The 16,973-nt window shown below is 32.5% G+C and overlaps 1 protein-coding gene and 1 non-coding gene across 6 annotated transcripts in view; one reads left to right on the forward strand and one right to left on the reverse strand.

Moving 5' to 3' along the window:
• Nucleotides 1–16,973, forward strand: part of Tasp1 (taspase 1) — a 286,082-nt gene that overhangs the window by 27,449 nt on the left and 241,660 nt on the right. For all 5 annotated transcript variants that reach the window (XM_076848949.2, XM_076848953.1, XM_076848952.2 and 2 more), the window contains one exon: nucleotides 11,276–11,396. In XM_076848949.2, the coding sequence (XP_076705064.1) occupies nucleotides 11,276–11,396 (121 nt within the window). The remainder of the gene's footprint in view (nucleotides 1–11,275; nucleotides 11,397–16,973) is intronic.
• On the reverse strand, nucleotides 2,088–2,156 carry Trnai-aau (transfer RNA isoleucine (anticodon AAU)). Its single transcript has one exon. It is a non-coding gene; the product is annotated as a tRNA-Ile (tRNA).

Here is a 16,973-nt window from a genome sequence, read left to right on the forward strand (position 1 = left end):
CTGGTGAATAGTAGGTGGCAGTAGTAGGAATGCCTTTTGGATCAAGTGATCATATCTCAAACCAGGAAGGAGGGAGAGCTGGGAGTAGCCTAACCCCAATTTTTAAAGTGACCCTCCCAGAGAAGTCTTGTGGGAACTCTCTTCTGAGGTAATACCACCAATGACCTAAGGCTCTCCTCCCAGGCCCTACCTCCAAAGGTTTCATTACCTACCTTCCTGTAGTATCACCCTGCAAACTAAGCCTTCAATCATAATAGACCCTTGGGGAACACTCAAACCACATCCTGACCACAGCAGTTACCTTGTTAGTGTTTCTGGGTTTACCTGAGAATTTTTCTTCAAATATTGTTCATCTGAATGCCATAGTTTATTCAAAATATATTACTTATTTATCTTTTCTGCCTACTACCTTGGTTTTGAAGTCTCTAAAGTACACAGGGAGAACATAAGAGCCAACTTTTGCCTTTCTGGTGGCTGGTTCTCTAATTTATAGATATATATTTTTAAATAATTATTTTACCTTATTATTTCTTTGCCATTTTTTTGCATGCTACCATGCTCTTCCTTTATGTATGTATTCTTGTGTTTATTTATTTGCTACTAGTTTCAAAGAACACCATGTTTTATTGGTTATCTTGATGAAGACAGTCACAAGTTGTAGATGAAAGTTGTCTTACATTAATGGCATTTGAGAAAAAAATACCATTATATTTTTTCAGTCTTTTCCTGTAGATTTTGGGTAGTAGATTTTGGGTAGAAAGCCCATTTGACTCATTTTGAAGAGGCAGAGAAAGTATTATAGATTCTGTTTGTTGTAGTCAGAAGATATGTGGCATTTCTGACCACTAACCTGGTTCTTCTTAGTAAAGCTTAATTAACATGGTATTTAGATTGCAACACAGATGAAATGACTCACTTCCCTCTTTTCTACTTTTTAGGTAGTTATATATATTCAATGTTTGAAATATTCAAGTAAGCATGATAATGAAACCATGATCTGTTGTTACAAGTGGAATTTGTGTGAAAGAACTGTTTTGTCCAAAATCTGCATTGCATGGAGAATTTAGAATTTACCTGAGCAAAAAGCTCAGATTTTGCATTGCAGAAGCTTGAGACCTCCTTAACCTTTACAAAAAGATGTAGGCCAGAGGTTGCAAAGAGACAATTCACAGATGTGCGTGAATTGGTCCATATACTAGTTTTTAAAAGTTGGAATTTATTGTCATCCTTTTGTATTCAAGAGACATAAAAATATGGATTTCTGATTAAAGAAAAAAAAAAAGATCTGGCTACATGGAACATGCATTCTTTTAGGGCTGCAGTTTGCTAGGGCTGAGTGACAGCTGGCCCTTGAGTGTAGGAGTTTTTGAGTATAACTTAACACTGTATTTCAGTTTAGGTCTGACTGAAAATAAGTTTTGGACAGAGATGCCAACTTTTGCAATCTTGTGAGGGCCAAGAAAAATGAGTTGATGGCTTAACTGACATTAGTTTAATGCTCTGGAGGTTGCAAATTGTTGTAACAGAGACTTCTATTTTTTTCCCTGGTTCGGTGCTGAGGTAGCCAACCTAGGGCTTGTGCTTACTAGGCAAGTACTCTACCACTGAGCCACATTCCCAGTTATTAATAGGGATTTCTACCAGAACGTAAAACTGTAATAAGTTTTGATGTAATTTTTTTTAAAGTAGGAATTGGGTATTAGTGTTACTTTATTATTTTATTATATAGAATTATAATATTATATAGAATTTCAGGTGAAACTAAAAGAACTTTTCAAAAAATTTCTTATTGGAGTAGTTGAACAAATACTAAAGCAGATCAAAATACCTTCTGACCCAAGTTAAGTTTGGACCTTTAATTTCCTTAATTGTTCCTTTGTTTACTTCTAGTCCCAGGAGTAAACTACTGTTTTCAGTGTTTATGGTGAAGAACATACCATAAGTCCAACTTTATTGCATTGATCTCCAAACTTTTGCTAACCTCCTTAATGATAGTTAACTTCTAACATCATTTATTTTATCTTGATTCCATTATTATTCTTCCTCCTTCTCCTCCTTCTCCTCCTCCTCCTCCTTCTTCTTCTTTTTGGTGATGCTGGGGATTGAACCCAGGTCCTTGCGCATATTAGGCAAATGCTCTACCACTGAGTTACATCTTCACTTGTCTATTATTTCTTAATGGAAAACATACTAATAAAAATCATTGAGTTGCATATAATATTTATATAATGGTGGTGTGCACCTGTAATCCCAATAATTCAAGAAGCTGAGACAGGAGGATTGCAAGTTCGAGGCTAGTCTCAACAACTTAACCAGACCCTGAGCAACTTAGTGACACCCTGTCTAAAAATAAAAAATAAAAACAGATATAGGTCAGTGGTAAAGTGTCCCTGGGTTCAATCCCCAGTACCAAGAAACCAAAAACCAGAAACACCCCCCAAAAAACAAACAAACAAAAAACCCCCCTAACAACCCCAAATCTAAAACAAAAAAAGTCTGATAAGGCATCTCTGATGATTGCCTCAAAGCTTCCTATGTCCATTTATCAGTGACTTCCATTTTACTTATGTTTTTCCAACCCTTCTAATTTTTTTTCCGCTGAAAGGTGAATCCTGGTTTCAGAGCACTTAGCTTTTATATTTTCTCATAGCTCATTTGTAGCTTTTTATCCCTATCACTGTCCTGATGCTAATAGATACCTTTACAAGCCTTCTCAAGATGTGGTTTGTGGAGAAAGTGAAATTAAACATCTTGTGGAGTTCATTTAAATTTGGAGTTTCTCAAGAAACTCCACCAAGAGGAGGAGCCTGGGCCAGCAGAATCATAATCATTTGTGGTAACTTATTGGCAAAAAAAAAAAAAAAAAAAGAATATCCTTTAGCTTCAACTCATATTACCAAAATCACAATATTTAGGGATATGAGAATGGGAATTTTCATTATTATTTTTTTAAATTTTGGGTTAATTATAAATACCTGCAGTCATAAGAACTAATATAAAAATTCTTTGGACCCACAGCAGTAATAGTCTTTAAGAAATTTGCATGTTAAAAATTTTACATTATATTTTGGAAAGTTTTTGAGCATAGCATATATACAGAAAAATATAATGCCTTTTTTGTAAGGGGACAGACCCATGAGTTTTTCAGAGTGAACATAGCCCTGTGTCAGCAGCATCCCAGATCAGGAAACAGAACATTTCTGCTCTGTAAAAGATCCTTTGTTCCCTCTTCCAGTCACCCCAGGTGAGAACAGTGTTCTTACCTCTATTCCTATATGTTAATATTGCCTGTTCTAGAATTTCACATAAATGAAATCATACAGCATATATTCTTTTGTTTCTGCTTTGTTAAATTGAGGTAAAGATCACAAAGCACAAAAATAACTATTTTAAAATAAATAATTCAGTGATTTAAACATTTCAGTGTTATGTAACCACCATCTCTCTCATTCCAAATATTCTCATTTCCTTAAAGGAATTCTCATAACTATTAAGCAGTTCCTCTCTGTTGCCCTCTTTTCTACCTCCTGGCAATCCCATTCTGCTTTTTGTCTTGATGAATTTACCCATTCTGGATATTTTATATAAATGCAATCATACATTTTGTATGACCCCCCCCTTTTTAACTTAGCATAGTGTTTTTGAGGGTGAAGCACATTTTAACATGCATTAGCACTTTTTTTTTTTGAGGAGTATTCAGCATTATTTATGTGTATATGTTTATCCATTCATCCATTGATGAACATTTGGGTTATTTCCACATTTGGCTATTGTGAACAATATTGCTAGTGAGTGATCTTGTGCAAGTATTTAAACACTTGTTTTCAATTCTTTTGGGGATATACCTATAGGTAGAATTGCTGGTAATTTTATGCTTAGCATTGTGGAAGCACCAAATTATTTTCCACATCAACTAAATGAACCATTTTACATTCCCAGCAATAATGTGCAAGGATTATAATTTCTGTATATGCTTGCCAACCTTATTATTAATTTCTGTTTTGTCCTTAGGCCATCCTTGTGGGTATAAAGTGGTATCTCATTGTGGTTTTGATTTTCATTTCCCCAATGATAATGATGTTGAATATTTTCATAGGCTTGTTGGCCATTTGTATATCTTCTTTGAGTAAATGTATGTTCATCTCTAATCTGTTGCCTATTTTTTAAATTGGGGTTTAAAAAAAATTTTGGATGTTGAAAGTTATAGGAACTCTTTATATATTCTGGATACTAGACTTTCTGGATATTACACTTTATTTATTTATTTAATCTGAAATTATATCAAAACAAAAGAAAAATTATAAAACACAGTCTTTTTCTTCTCTTTTTAGCCCTCTGACTTTGACTGTCTGGTTTTATGTTTCATCATCATATTTTCTGCTATCTAATATGGCATCTAAGGCACAGTCAGTCTTCATATCCATGAGTTCTGCATCCTCAGATTCAACCAATTGCAAATTAAAGATACACCAAAAAATTGTATCTGTACTGAACATGTGTAGATTTTTTTCTCTTTTCATTCCCTAAATAATAGAGTGTAACAACTATTACATAGAAATTACATTGTATTTGGTATTGTAGGTCATCTAGAGATGATTTGAAATATATGGGAGGATGTGCATAGATTATATGCAAATGACGGACCATTTCATAGAAGGAACTTAAGTGCGCATGGATTTAGATGTGGGGGGATGTACTAAAACCAGTTATCCTTGGGTACCACTGGACATCTGTATTTAATTTTATTCCTTTCTTCTTCTTCGTCGTCGTCTTCTTTTTTGTGTGCTGGGATCAAACCTAGGGACCCGTGAGCTGTATCCCTAGCCTCTGTATTGAATTCTTTATTATCTGTCTGCCTTAGCTAGAATTGAGGCTCCATCTAGGCAAGGATTTTTTTTTTTCCTTGCTGTTTTGTTAACTGTTGTATCCTCATGATTTAGATCAAGGTTTGGCAAAGTGTGATCAGAAACCTAAACAGAACTTCTGCCTATTTTTGAATGGCTCATAAACTACTAATGGTTTTTATTTTTTAAAATAACTGAAACAAAATAAAAAAGAAGACCAATATTAAATTTCAGTGTCCAAATTAGAGTTTTAGTCGAACACAGCCATACCCAATCATTGGTGTATTATCTCTGGCTGCTTTTTTCCCATAGTCACAAAGTTGAGTGACTGAAGCTTTATTTGTGTGAATCACAAAGCCTGAGTTACTTAATGTAGGCAGCCCATTATAGAAAAGATTTGCCTGCACATAGGTGCTCAATAAATATTTGTTGAGTGAATGAATCCTAATTTGTACTGCTACAAGGAATTTAATTTGGGAAACTTTAAACCATATAATTCTTGAACCTAATATAGTATTCTTCTTCTTTTTTTTTTTTTCCTCTCAGGCCAATGCATGTGCTTACGCAAATATTTTACCACTGAACTACTTCCCTAGCCTGTTTCTCTTATATAAAAATAATTCAATAAAGTTTGTTTCAAAGACTATATTTCCCCTTTCTCATCATTTCTGATGCTGATTTTCAGTGGAGGTCATAATTAAAATAATTTTGATAACATACTTAGTTTTGAGAAAGAAGCCATGTTATCATACATTTTTCTATATTTTATTCATCTAATGATGTGTTTGTTGAAGTTACACTTGAGTGACAGGGTATGAACAGGAACATATTAGTAATTTCCTGTTAATGTCTAGCTTCTCTTTAATGGAAAATTGGAAATTGGACAAACAAATCATTTTATATAAAAATGACTTTATAATGTGCCAGTCTAGTTTTTGTACAACATTTGAAAACTAAATTGTTTGCATCTGTAAGAGCTGTTAATAGAGGTTACATAATAGATCCCCAGAGGTACAGTATACTCTGTAGCTTTGCAAAAAGTTCTTATTTTGTTTTATGCTTTCAGCAAAGGACATTAAATGGGTAATACAGGTTGTGGATTTATAGTAAAAGAGTAATGCTTTACAGATCTTTGCCTTGGCATGGTGTTCCCAAGTTTTATTAATAGGAAAGTGTTTCCATGTCATGGTGGGAGAGTGATTGCTGACTTGCCTCTTGGTCTTTCCTTCTTCTCCTTGGTAGATTAGTCAATCAAAGGGATCTTATTTTTTAAAAGCATGTCTCCTTTAACAGTTATGAGTAAGCTTAAAATATATTTTGCTTTTAAAATGCCATCTTTTAGAAACTTAAAACGCTATGGCATGAATTTATTTCATGTCTCTTGTTTTGATCAGGAGAAGATTAAATTGTTAACATTCCTTTGTATTTTCCTGGCATTTCTCTGTAGGAGTATACTTTAAGAATTAGTAAGTATCATTTGCTTTTGGGTTTTAGTTCACAATAATAAATAATTCTATTTATACCTAATTGTGATTAACTTTTATTCAATTATTCTGCAAATATTTCTTGAATATCTACCAGGTGCCAAGCATTGCTTTGGACATTGACATGCAATACCTAAAAAAACATATTCGTGAGTTTATGGACCTCATATCCTATGAGGAGGATTAGAAAAACAAAAATTATAATATCAGGACATGCACCATGAACAGTGTGATTCCTGTGTAGTATGGGAGAAGAATAGGTGGGGAGTAAGTTGGGAGAGGGAGAGAGAAATCAGATTGTGGAACGCTGTAAACCTTAGAAATTTGGACATCAGGTTTTATTCTAAGTCTGATAGAACATCAACATAGAGTTTGAATAGCAGTGTAATAATGTCTGACAGATTTTAAAAGGATCGCTGGCTATATACTAATTCTAATGTCACATGAGAAAAATCAACAAATTTAAAAAAGTTTATGTCTATTATTTATAAGGGGAAAGTTACTATATAGGGTGATTCATTTATGTCAAGTATTGGTATGGTACTTTTTTATCAGCTTCATTGAAGTTTAATTTTTTTTCTCCTTGCCGTACTGAGGATTGAACCAGGGTCTCCTCAATGCTAGGCCATGCCCTACATCCCCACACCTTTTTATTTTACTTTGAGTTGATCTCACTAAGTTGCCCAGGCTGGCCTTAATCTTGGAATCCTCCTGCTTTGGCCTCCTGAGTTTGCTGAGATTATAGGTGTGTTCCACCATGCCTGGCTTGAAGGTATAATTTATAGCAATTTACCAATTTTAGGTATACAATTTGATAAGTTTTAACAAATGTATATAATCATATAATCACCAATACAGTCATAATATTTAATATTTTCATCAACACAGAAATTTTGTTGTACTTGTCTACAGTGATTCTTTCCTTAGCAACCATTCGGCAACCACGGTATGCTTTTTTATCACTGTCAGTCGGCTTTTTTCTAGATTTTGTTACAAATAGAATCATATAATTTGCCGTCTTTTATGTCTGGCTTTTTTTACTTAGGACAATGCTTTTGAGATTCCTCCATATTTTGAGGCATATTAGAAATTGTTCCATTTTTTTGCTCAGTAGTATTCCATTGTTTTAAAATATCCCATTTTTTATGCATTTATTGGTTAATGGAATTTGGGTTGTTCCAGTTTTTGTATATGAATAAAGCTGAAATGAATATTTAAATACAGGTGTTAATATGCTTTCATTTCTCTTGGATAAATACTTAGGAGTGGAGTTGCTGAGCCTATAGTAAATGCATGTTTAACTTTAACAAAAATGGCTAAACTGCATTTGTATTCCCATTAGCAATGTATAACAGTCAAAATTGCTCCATATTCTTGCTAATACTCAATATGGTCCGTTTCTTTAACTTTAGCCATTTTAGTGCTTATAGAGTGATATCTGATGGTTTTAATTTGCATTTCCCTAATGTCTGTTAAAAAGATTATAATTATGATGATTAAGATGATAAGGTAGACTTTATTTAAGGAGGAACTTTATTACAATGGATATAGGTCCACTGCTGTAGAATTTTACACTGAGGGACAGAGATTAACTTTGAATTCAGCATGGGCATGTGGGAATTGATAGCCAAAGAGCAGAGTTGGGGTCAGTGGATGGAAAATTACTAAGAGGAAACATAAGGGACAAGGGCAGATTCTAGCTAACCCAACATAATGGGATTCTTGCTGGAGGCTTTCATTTTAAAGGCCTCATGAAGCTTGTTGTTACCTTCTTCGTTTCATAGTGGGCTATTTCCTTTTGAATGCTCACAGTATTTATTGTCTGTATACTCATTTTCTATTTGTTATTTTCTATTCTGTAATCTCATTTTGATTACTGCTTTCAAATCTCTGACCCCTTTGCTTAAGTTATATTGGAAATGGTCTTAATGTCATGGTCACTTTTTCTTGGATCTGACAGAAATCCAGGAAACGGGATGTTTGTAGATGATTGTGAATATTTGGTAGTATTTGGTAATCTTTTAAGTTAATCCAAAATTTCCTTGTTTTGTAGATCATGTTGGTCTCACCTTAGAATTGACCCAGTTTTCTGGATTACTTCCAAGTTTTTGGAATGTGAGATAGTGTTTTGCATATTAAATATATTACTTGTTATTTTGGAACAGACTCTATGTCTGTTCAGTGCCCTAAGGAGTGTTCAAACTTTCCTATCTTTCTTTTCTAATGATTGAATCTTAGAATGAATGTCTCTAAGACATTTATTTTTATTGTAATATTTTACATTAGCTTTTTCCCACTCTTCTCTGGTTGAAGATCAAGTATGACATGGTCTTGAGCGACATGACTTGGTATATATTTTTTAGAACTATTCACAGTATTGGAACAAAAAAGTAGTGTTTTTCGTTAGACTTCATATAAGTTGCTGACCTCTAATTCCAGGCCTTTTTGTTCTGTTCAACATATTGCCTTATTCTTTTCTTCTTTATAATATTTTAAAAAATTAGAAATTTGCCCTCTTTTAGTATATAGTTCAATTGTTTAATGTAAATTTTCAAAGTTTTATAACCAACATCCACTATCTAGTTTGATTTATTTTCACCATGTCCAAATGAAATATTGTACCCATTAGCAGTTATTCTCCATTCCTCCTTCTCTCCAGTCCCTGGTCACCACTAATCTACATTATAAATTTGTCTATTCTAAACATTTCATTTAAATGGAATAATACATGGGTTGTTTTGTCTGGCTTCTATCATTTGGCATAATCTTTGTAAGGTTCTTCCATGTTGTATCATGCATCATTATGTTTTAGTGTTAATTAATACTCCATTGTATAGATACATCATGTTTTGTTTCTTCATTTATCAATTAATGAACATTTTTTGAGTTGTTTTCAGGTTTCGTTTATTATAATATTTAATTGCTTTAAATATCCATGTATTTGTTTTGGATAGAAATGTTTTCATTTCTCTTGGGTATACATGCAATTGCTGGATCAAATAGTAACTCTGTGTTTAACTTTGTGAGGAGCTGCAAGATGTTTTCCAAATTGACTGGATCATTTTACATTCCCCTCAGCAGTATATGAGGATTGTCATTTCTCTACATCCTTGCCTCCATGTGTTATTATCTGTCTCATTATAGTTGTTGTTTTGGGTATGAAGTAGTATTTAATTGTGGTTTTATTTGCCTTTTTATGAAGACAAATGACATTGAACATCTTTTTATGTGCTTACTGGTTATTTATACATCATCTTTGGAGAAATGTTAATTGATATCCTTTGTACATTTTAATATTGTTTTCTTTATTTTAGTGTGACAAGGATTTGTTATACATTCTGAATACAAGTCACTTATTGGATATATGACTTGTAAATTTTTTCCCATTTTGTCAATTTTTATAACTTCCTTTGAAACACAAACGATTTTAATTTTGATGAAATTCCGTTTATCTAGTTTTTTCTTTGGTTGCTTGTGTTTTTGATTACATATCCAAGAAACTATTGCCTAATTCAAGGTCATGAACACTTGTCCTTAAGTTTTCCTCTAAGAATTTTAGAGTTTTAGCTCTTAATTTTTGACTTTTTATCCACTTTAGGTTAATTTTTGTGTATGGTCAGAGTTAGAGGTCCAACTTCATTTTCTTATATATAGATAACTAGTTGTACCAGCACCCTTTATTTAAATGACTATTCCTTTTTTTATTGAGTTGTTTTTTCATTCTTATTGAATTAGCCATAAATGAAGGGCTTATTTCTGGATTCTCAATTCAATTGCATTGGTCTAAATGTCTACCTATCACTGATTACTATAAGTTATAAACCTAGAAGTGTGAAACAGATCTGTCCTTTTCAAGATAGTTTTAGCAATTCTTGGTTCCTTGTATTTCTATATGAATTTTAAGATTAGCTTGTCAATTTCTGCAAAAATGGCACCTAGGATTTGATAAGCAATTGTGTTGAATTAAATCAATTTAAAGAGTATTGTCATTGTAGCAATAATAAATCCTCTGCTCCATGTACGTTGGATGTACTTCTATTTAGGTATTAAATTTTGTTGACATGTTTTATAGTCATGTTTTATAATTTTTATGCTGCATAAAATTATACTACTTTTGTTAATTTATTCTCAACTATTTTATAGTGTTTTATGTTGTAAATTGATTCTTAATTTTATTTTTGGACTGTTCATTGCTACCATATAAAAGTCAATTTGAGTTTTGTATAAATTGATTTTAGATCCTATAATCTTGTTGAACTTATTAGTTCTAATAGTATTTTTATGGAGTCCTTAGGACTTTTTATATATAAAAAATGTGTTATCTTCAAATGGAGATAATTTTACTTCCTCCTTTTCAACCTAGTTGCTCTTTATTTCATTTTCTTGCCTAATTGTCTTACTAGATTGTTCAGTATATTGTTGAATGGAAGTCGTGAGATTGAGCATCCTGTCTTGTTCCTGATTTTAGGGGAAGTAGTTGGTCTTTCACTATTAATCATAATGTTAGCTCTGGACTTAGGTTCCCTTTATCATGTTAAGGAAGCTACTTTGTATTTCTAGTACATTGAGTGTTTTGGGTTTTGTCAGGTACTTTTTTTTTATAGGGTTATGCTTTTTATCCTTTATTTTGTTAATATGAGGTATTATATTGATTTTCAGCTATTCAACCAATCTTCCTTTCCTGGTATTCTTCTTTTTTATAAGATAATACCTTTTTGATATTGTGTTGGGTTTAGTTTGAGATTTTTGTGTCAATATTTACAAGATATATTAATCTATAGTTTTCTCATTATACATTTTTCTTGTTTTGGTATCAGGGTAGAACCAGCATCATACAATAAGTGGGGAAGTGTTTTCTCACTTTCTAGTTTTTAGGAGTTTATCAAGGATTGGCCTTAATTCTATTTTAAGACTAACGGCATTTTAATTTTAATTTTTGTCTTTTAGGATTCTCCTTTTACAAATGCAGGAATGGGATCTAACCTAAATCTCTTAGGGGAAATTGAGTGTGATGCCAGCATAATGGATGGAAAATCCTTAAATTTTGGAGCAGTTGGAGCACTGAGTGGTATGTGGGCATTATGACATACTACCTCTATTCTTTGAAAAACTTCTGCATATTACCATTTCATACCTTCTAAAGATAGTCCAGTCTGCTTTACCATTCTTGCTTGAAATAATGTTGAAAACAAACATTTTTCTTCTTTAACTGAATTTAAAATATAAAATCTTGCTATGAATGATTTTAAAGAAAACAGCAAAGTATCCTGTATCCAAGTTTTTGGTTAAAGAATGAGATCATCATCCTCTATCCCTTCTAGAGATTACAGATATTTAAAACTTGATTTAGAATAATCTTATTAATTTTTCCATTTGAAATACACAAATATTCTTATCATAAAAAATGATGTAAATTAGGTTTACGTTTTATCTTCCAAATCCTTTCTTTTTATCCTCTTCTGCCCTGGGGTTTAACCAGTGAAGATCCAATGCATTTATCTATATATTTATATAATAGAGACATAGTTTTATTTTGTGAATTAAAAAAATGTACATATTATTACAAAACTTTTTTTTCTTTCAGTAGGATGTCTTGGAGACTTTTTTCCATACCTTTACATAAAAGATATATTTAATGTTTTAAATATTTATGAGGTACACAGATTTTAACTGTGTGGCTTCTTGAATATTTAAATGTATATATATCACATACAACTGAATAAATATATACGCCTTTACCAAGGAATTAGATGTTTTCATGTTAAGAAGTAGGACATTTCTATAATCCCAGAAGGACCCTTTATGCTTCTTAGCCCATACTTCTTGTGCTTCCCTCCCCTGTTCTGCTTTTAGACACCATGGACTAATTTGCCCGTTCCTGAAATTGGTGTGAATAGAATGAAATGACTGTACGTCTGGTTTTGTTTTTTGCTTAACATTATGCCTGTGAGATTGATTTGCATTTTGTGTCACTATAGTTTTTTTCTATTGCTTAGTAGTATTTCATTGCATGAATATACCACAACTTATTTTATCCACTCTTCTTTCAGCCAGTGTTTGAACAGTTTCTCGTTTCTAGTTTTTCAGTGTTCTGAATAAAGTTGTGATGAATATTCTTATGTCCACGTTTTGATAGAAATATTTGCTGATTTCTCTTGGATATATACCTGGAGTTAGAATGTTAAATTTAGGTACATATATTCTTTGTTTTAGTAGATGGTGCCAGTTTTCAAGTTATTACAGTTCATACTCTTACAATGTATGAGCATTTCAATTACTTATATCCTTGCCAAATTTTGTATTGTTGTTATTTTTAAAATTCAGGCATTTTGACATGTATGCATTGATATTATTATTTTAGTTTGAGTTTTCCTGGTGACTCATGGTACTGACAACATTTACATAGGCCAGGTGAACTTGTTTTGAAATGTGTGTCCACATCTTTTGCATATTTGTGTGGTATCATCACTTTTATTGATTTGTCAGAGTATTTAAATATTTAGATACAAATCCTTTGTCAGATATGTGTATTATGGATATCTCCTTCCAGCCTTTGGCTAGCCTTTTCACTCTCTTGATGCTGTCTTTTGGTGAATAGGTCTTAAAATTATGATGAAGTTTAGGTTATTAATCTTTTTTGTGGTTGATTCTTTTGGCATTTTAAGAAAAATTCCCTACCTGTGGTTATAATGATAGTCTTGTTTCTTTTAGTAATTTTATTGTTTTTACCTTTCATGTTTAGCTTTCTAATCAAGTTCAAATTAACTTGTGTATGTGAGATGGGATCAACATTTATTGTTTTTTCCACAAGGACTTCCAAATTGTTCATTGTCCTTTATTGAAAGGTCAATCCTTTCCTCAGAATTTCCTTGTCAAATCAGGTATTTGAATGTGTAATGGTTTGTTTTGGTATGCTGTTATGGCTGGCCTCATAAAATGAGTTGGGGATTTCATTTTCTCTATTCTTTGAAAGGGTTTGTGTATGATTGGAATGATTTCTTTCTAGTTGTTTAGAAAATTTGTTAACTATCCCAAATTAGTGGTATTTTCTTTGCAGGAAGTTTTAAACATGGGAATCAATATCTTCAGCATTTAATAAGATTGACTGTATTTACTTTTTCTTATGTATGTTTTTCAAGGAATATCTACTTCATATCACTTATCAAATTTACTTGCCTAAAGACAATTTAGTTAGCTTTATTTATTGGATTCTAGTTTAATTCTACTGTGATCAAAGGTAATAATATGTATGCTTCCAATTCCTTGAAAGTTTTTGAGACTTGCTTTATGGCCCTGCTCATGGTGTGTTTTGATAAATATTTCATGTGAACTTCAAAAGAATGAGTATTCTGCAGTTGTTGAGCACAGTGCCTTATATATGTCAGGTCAATTTGGTTATTCATTTGTTCTGATTATTTATTCTCTTTTGTACTATTATAATATGTAAGAAAAGATATTTCAATTAGTTTTAATTTTATTCATTATGAATTTTACTACTTGTGCTTAAAGGCTATTAATATTTCTCTGTAAATTCAGTGTTTATACCTCTTTTTAAAAATTTTTAGTTATAGATGGACCCAATACCTTTATTTTAGTTTTTAAATTTATTTATGTGGTGCTGAGTATCGAACACATTGCTCCACATATGCGAGGCAAGCACCCTACTACTGAGTCATAACCTCAGCCCTGTAAATACGTCTTGTATGGCTCACCTTGTGAAAGGTCTATTCAGCATATTTTTTGTCATATTGGAATTTGAAAATTTTATTTGTCAAATTTATTACTTTACCCCTTATGGCTTTTGTATTTTGTATTTCTTAAATTTTCTCATGATTTCTAAGCAACAGTCACCTATATTTTCTTAGTATGTATAATTTATTTTTCATTCACCTCTTAAATACCTCACTTTTTTCCTAAAGTGATTAAAAACTGTCCCTATGTGATTTATTGAACAACAGTAATAATAACAAAAATATCACTTATTGTGTGACTATAATATACTACGCATTATTATGTAGGGGTCTACACATATTTAATTATGTAATTCTCAAAGTAACTTTTTGAAGTTATTACTTTTATCCTTATTTTACAGGTGAGGAAACTGAGAACCAAGAAAGATTTTGTTTGAGATTATTGTCTGTATGAGTCAAAGTACAAGACAAAAAACCATACAGTAATTTAAGCAAGAGAAATTTAACATAAAGAGTCATTAAGAATAGATAGGAAAGGGTTGGAGTTGTAGCTCAGTGGTTGAGTACTTGACTCGCAGGCATGAGGCACTGGGTTTGATCCTCAAACAAACAAACAAACAAAAAAAAGTAAAACAAAGATATTGTGACCATTTACAACTTAAAAAAAAAAAAGAAGAAATAGGAAAGTCACTACATAAAGATGGAAATAGGGTTAGGTGTGATGGCACATACTTATAATCCCAGTAACTCAGGAGGCTTGGCAGGAGGATTCAAAATTTGAGGCCAGCCCCAGTAATTTAACAAGACCCTAAGCAACTTAGTAAGACCCTGTCTCAAAATAAAAAATAAAAAGGGCTGGACATCAATGTTTATAGCAGCTCAATTCACAATAGCTAAGCTATGGAAGCAACCTAGGTGTTCAACAGAGGAATGGATAAAGCAAATGAGGTATATATACACAATGGAATCTTATTTAGCCATGTTCATGCCAAGTGAAATAAGCCAATACCAAAAACCCAAAGGTGGAATGTTGTCTCTGATATGTGGATACTAACCCAAAATAATGGGTTAGGGAGGGAAGAATAGAAGTTCATTTAATTAGACAAAGGGGAATGAAGGGAAGGAGAGGAGATGGGAATAGGAAAGATAGTGGAATGAATATGACATAACTTTCCTATGTTCATATATTAACCCACAACCAGTGAAACTCCACATCATGTACAACTGTAAGAATGGGATCCAAGTTAGAATGAGTTGTACTCCATGTATGTATAATATGTCAAAATATACTCTACTATCATGTACATCTAAAAAGAGCAAATAAAATAATAAAGGAAAAGGAAAAAAATGCCACAATGAAACACATTTTTAAATTAAAATGTTATAGTAATATGCAACCCAAATAGAAAAGTAAAAAATAAAAAGGACTGGGGATCCAGGTCAGTGGTAAAACTCCCCTACATTCAATTGCTAGTGCTAGAGACCATGCCCCTTAATGTTAAAAAAAAAAAAAAAAAAAAAAAAAAAAGGATGGAAAGAGAACTCAATGTGTCCTAGGGTAAAGGGAGAATACTCAAGTAAGGATAAACTTGGAATTGGGTTTGGATCTTGTTCAATAATACCTTCAAGGTGTGGTTGCAGCCCACTAGAAGTTGATGAATTACCCAGGCTAGGGCTGGCCCACACTCATTGTGTGCAGGACTAATCTTGGGCACACTGAAGTTAAGAGGCTGTGGAATTAAACTCATTTATACAGGATAAAGGTTGGGCTTTTGGCTTAGTAGGCAACTATCCCCATTGAACATTTGTTATATATGCCTCTGGGACTAAGGACAGGCTGTGGGTATCAGGGACAATGTTTAGGATATAGTCATTCTTTCTGGGACTGTCTGCTGTGTGTGCTACTGTGTCTGGACTCAGAAGCTGGACAAAACATGTGGTGAGCTAGAGAAAGCTGTGCATCCAGGGTATGTAGCACTATAGAATACCTTGTGAGGGCCAAATAGTGGACACAAAATAGTAGAAGCCCTCCCAACAAGCAACCCTTTCCTACTACAATGTATCTCCACTGCCCTCTACTGACCATGATTACCACTGTGTCCGCTGGCAAGGGAAGTATATTTAAAGGGCCCATATTCGCTTTTGCAGATAGGCAACAGAGGGTGTAATTCCAGTTGAGAAGTAATAAACTGATAGCTGGTAGAGTGACAAAGTAGTCTGATTCCTGTGCTTTTCACTTTGTGTTCTTTTTACCTCTCCTGTATAATTTATTATTTTCCCACTTGTTTTGAAATACTCTCTATATTATATATTAAATACTCAAATCCACACTTTAATTTTATTCTATTCCATTGGTATATTTGTCTATTTCTCAAACCACACTCTTTTATAAAATATTTTTAGTTGTAGATGGATACATACCTTTATTTTTATTTATTTATTTTTATGTGTTGCCAAGGGTGCAACCCAGTGCCTCACACGTCCTAGGCAAGTGCTCTACCACTGAGCCACAACCCCAGCCCTCAAACCACACTCTTAATTAGAGTAACTTTGAATAAAAAATTATATCTTGTAGGAGGAATAACTCTTCATTTTTCTTTCAGAGTTTTCCTGATCAATAGTCTGCTTGTCATGTATCATAGAAGTCCTTTTGAAGTTTTGATGGTGAATTTATAGATTTGAATTTATATGTTAATTATTAATGTCTTTACAATTTTGAATCATTAGATCTAGCTAGAAATATATTAATGCCTTAAGAACTGCTATAGAGATCTTATCTGGGCTATTCCTTTTTTGATATTTCATGCATCTTTTTTTTATGGCAGAACTTCTGGTATTTAGCTAAATTTCTACAATTCATTTTATTTTGAGTCAATCTGATAGTCTTAAGTTTTTGTAGTTTCTTTATATCCTGCTGCTTCTGATTATTATTATTATTATTTTACTAATAGTAT

The sequence above is a fragment of the Callospermophilus lateralis genome, chromosome 3 (genome assembly GCF_048772815.1).
Source record: "Callospermophilus lateralis isolate mCalLat2 chromosome 3, mCalLat2.hap1, whole genome shotgun sequence".
NCBI lineage: Eukaryota > Metazoa > Chordata > Mammalia > Rodentia > Sciuridae > Callospermophilus > Callospermophilus lateralis.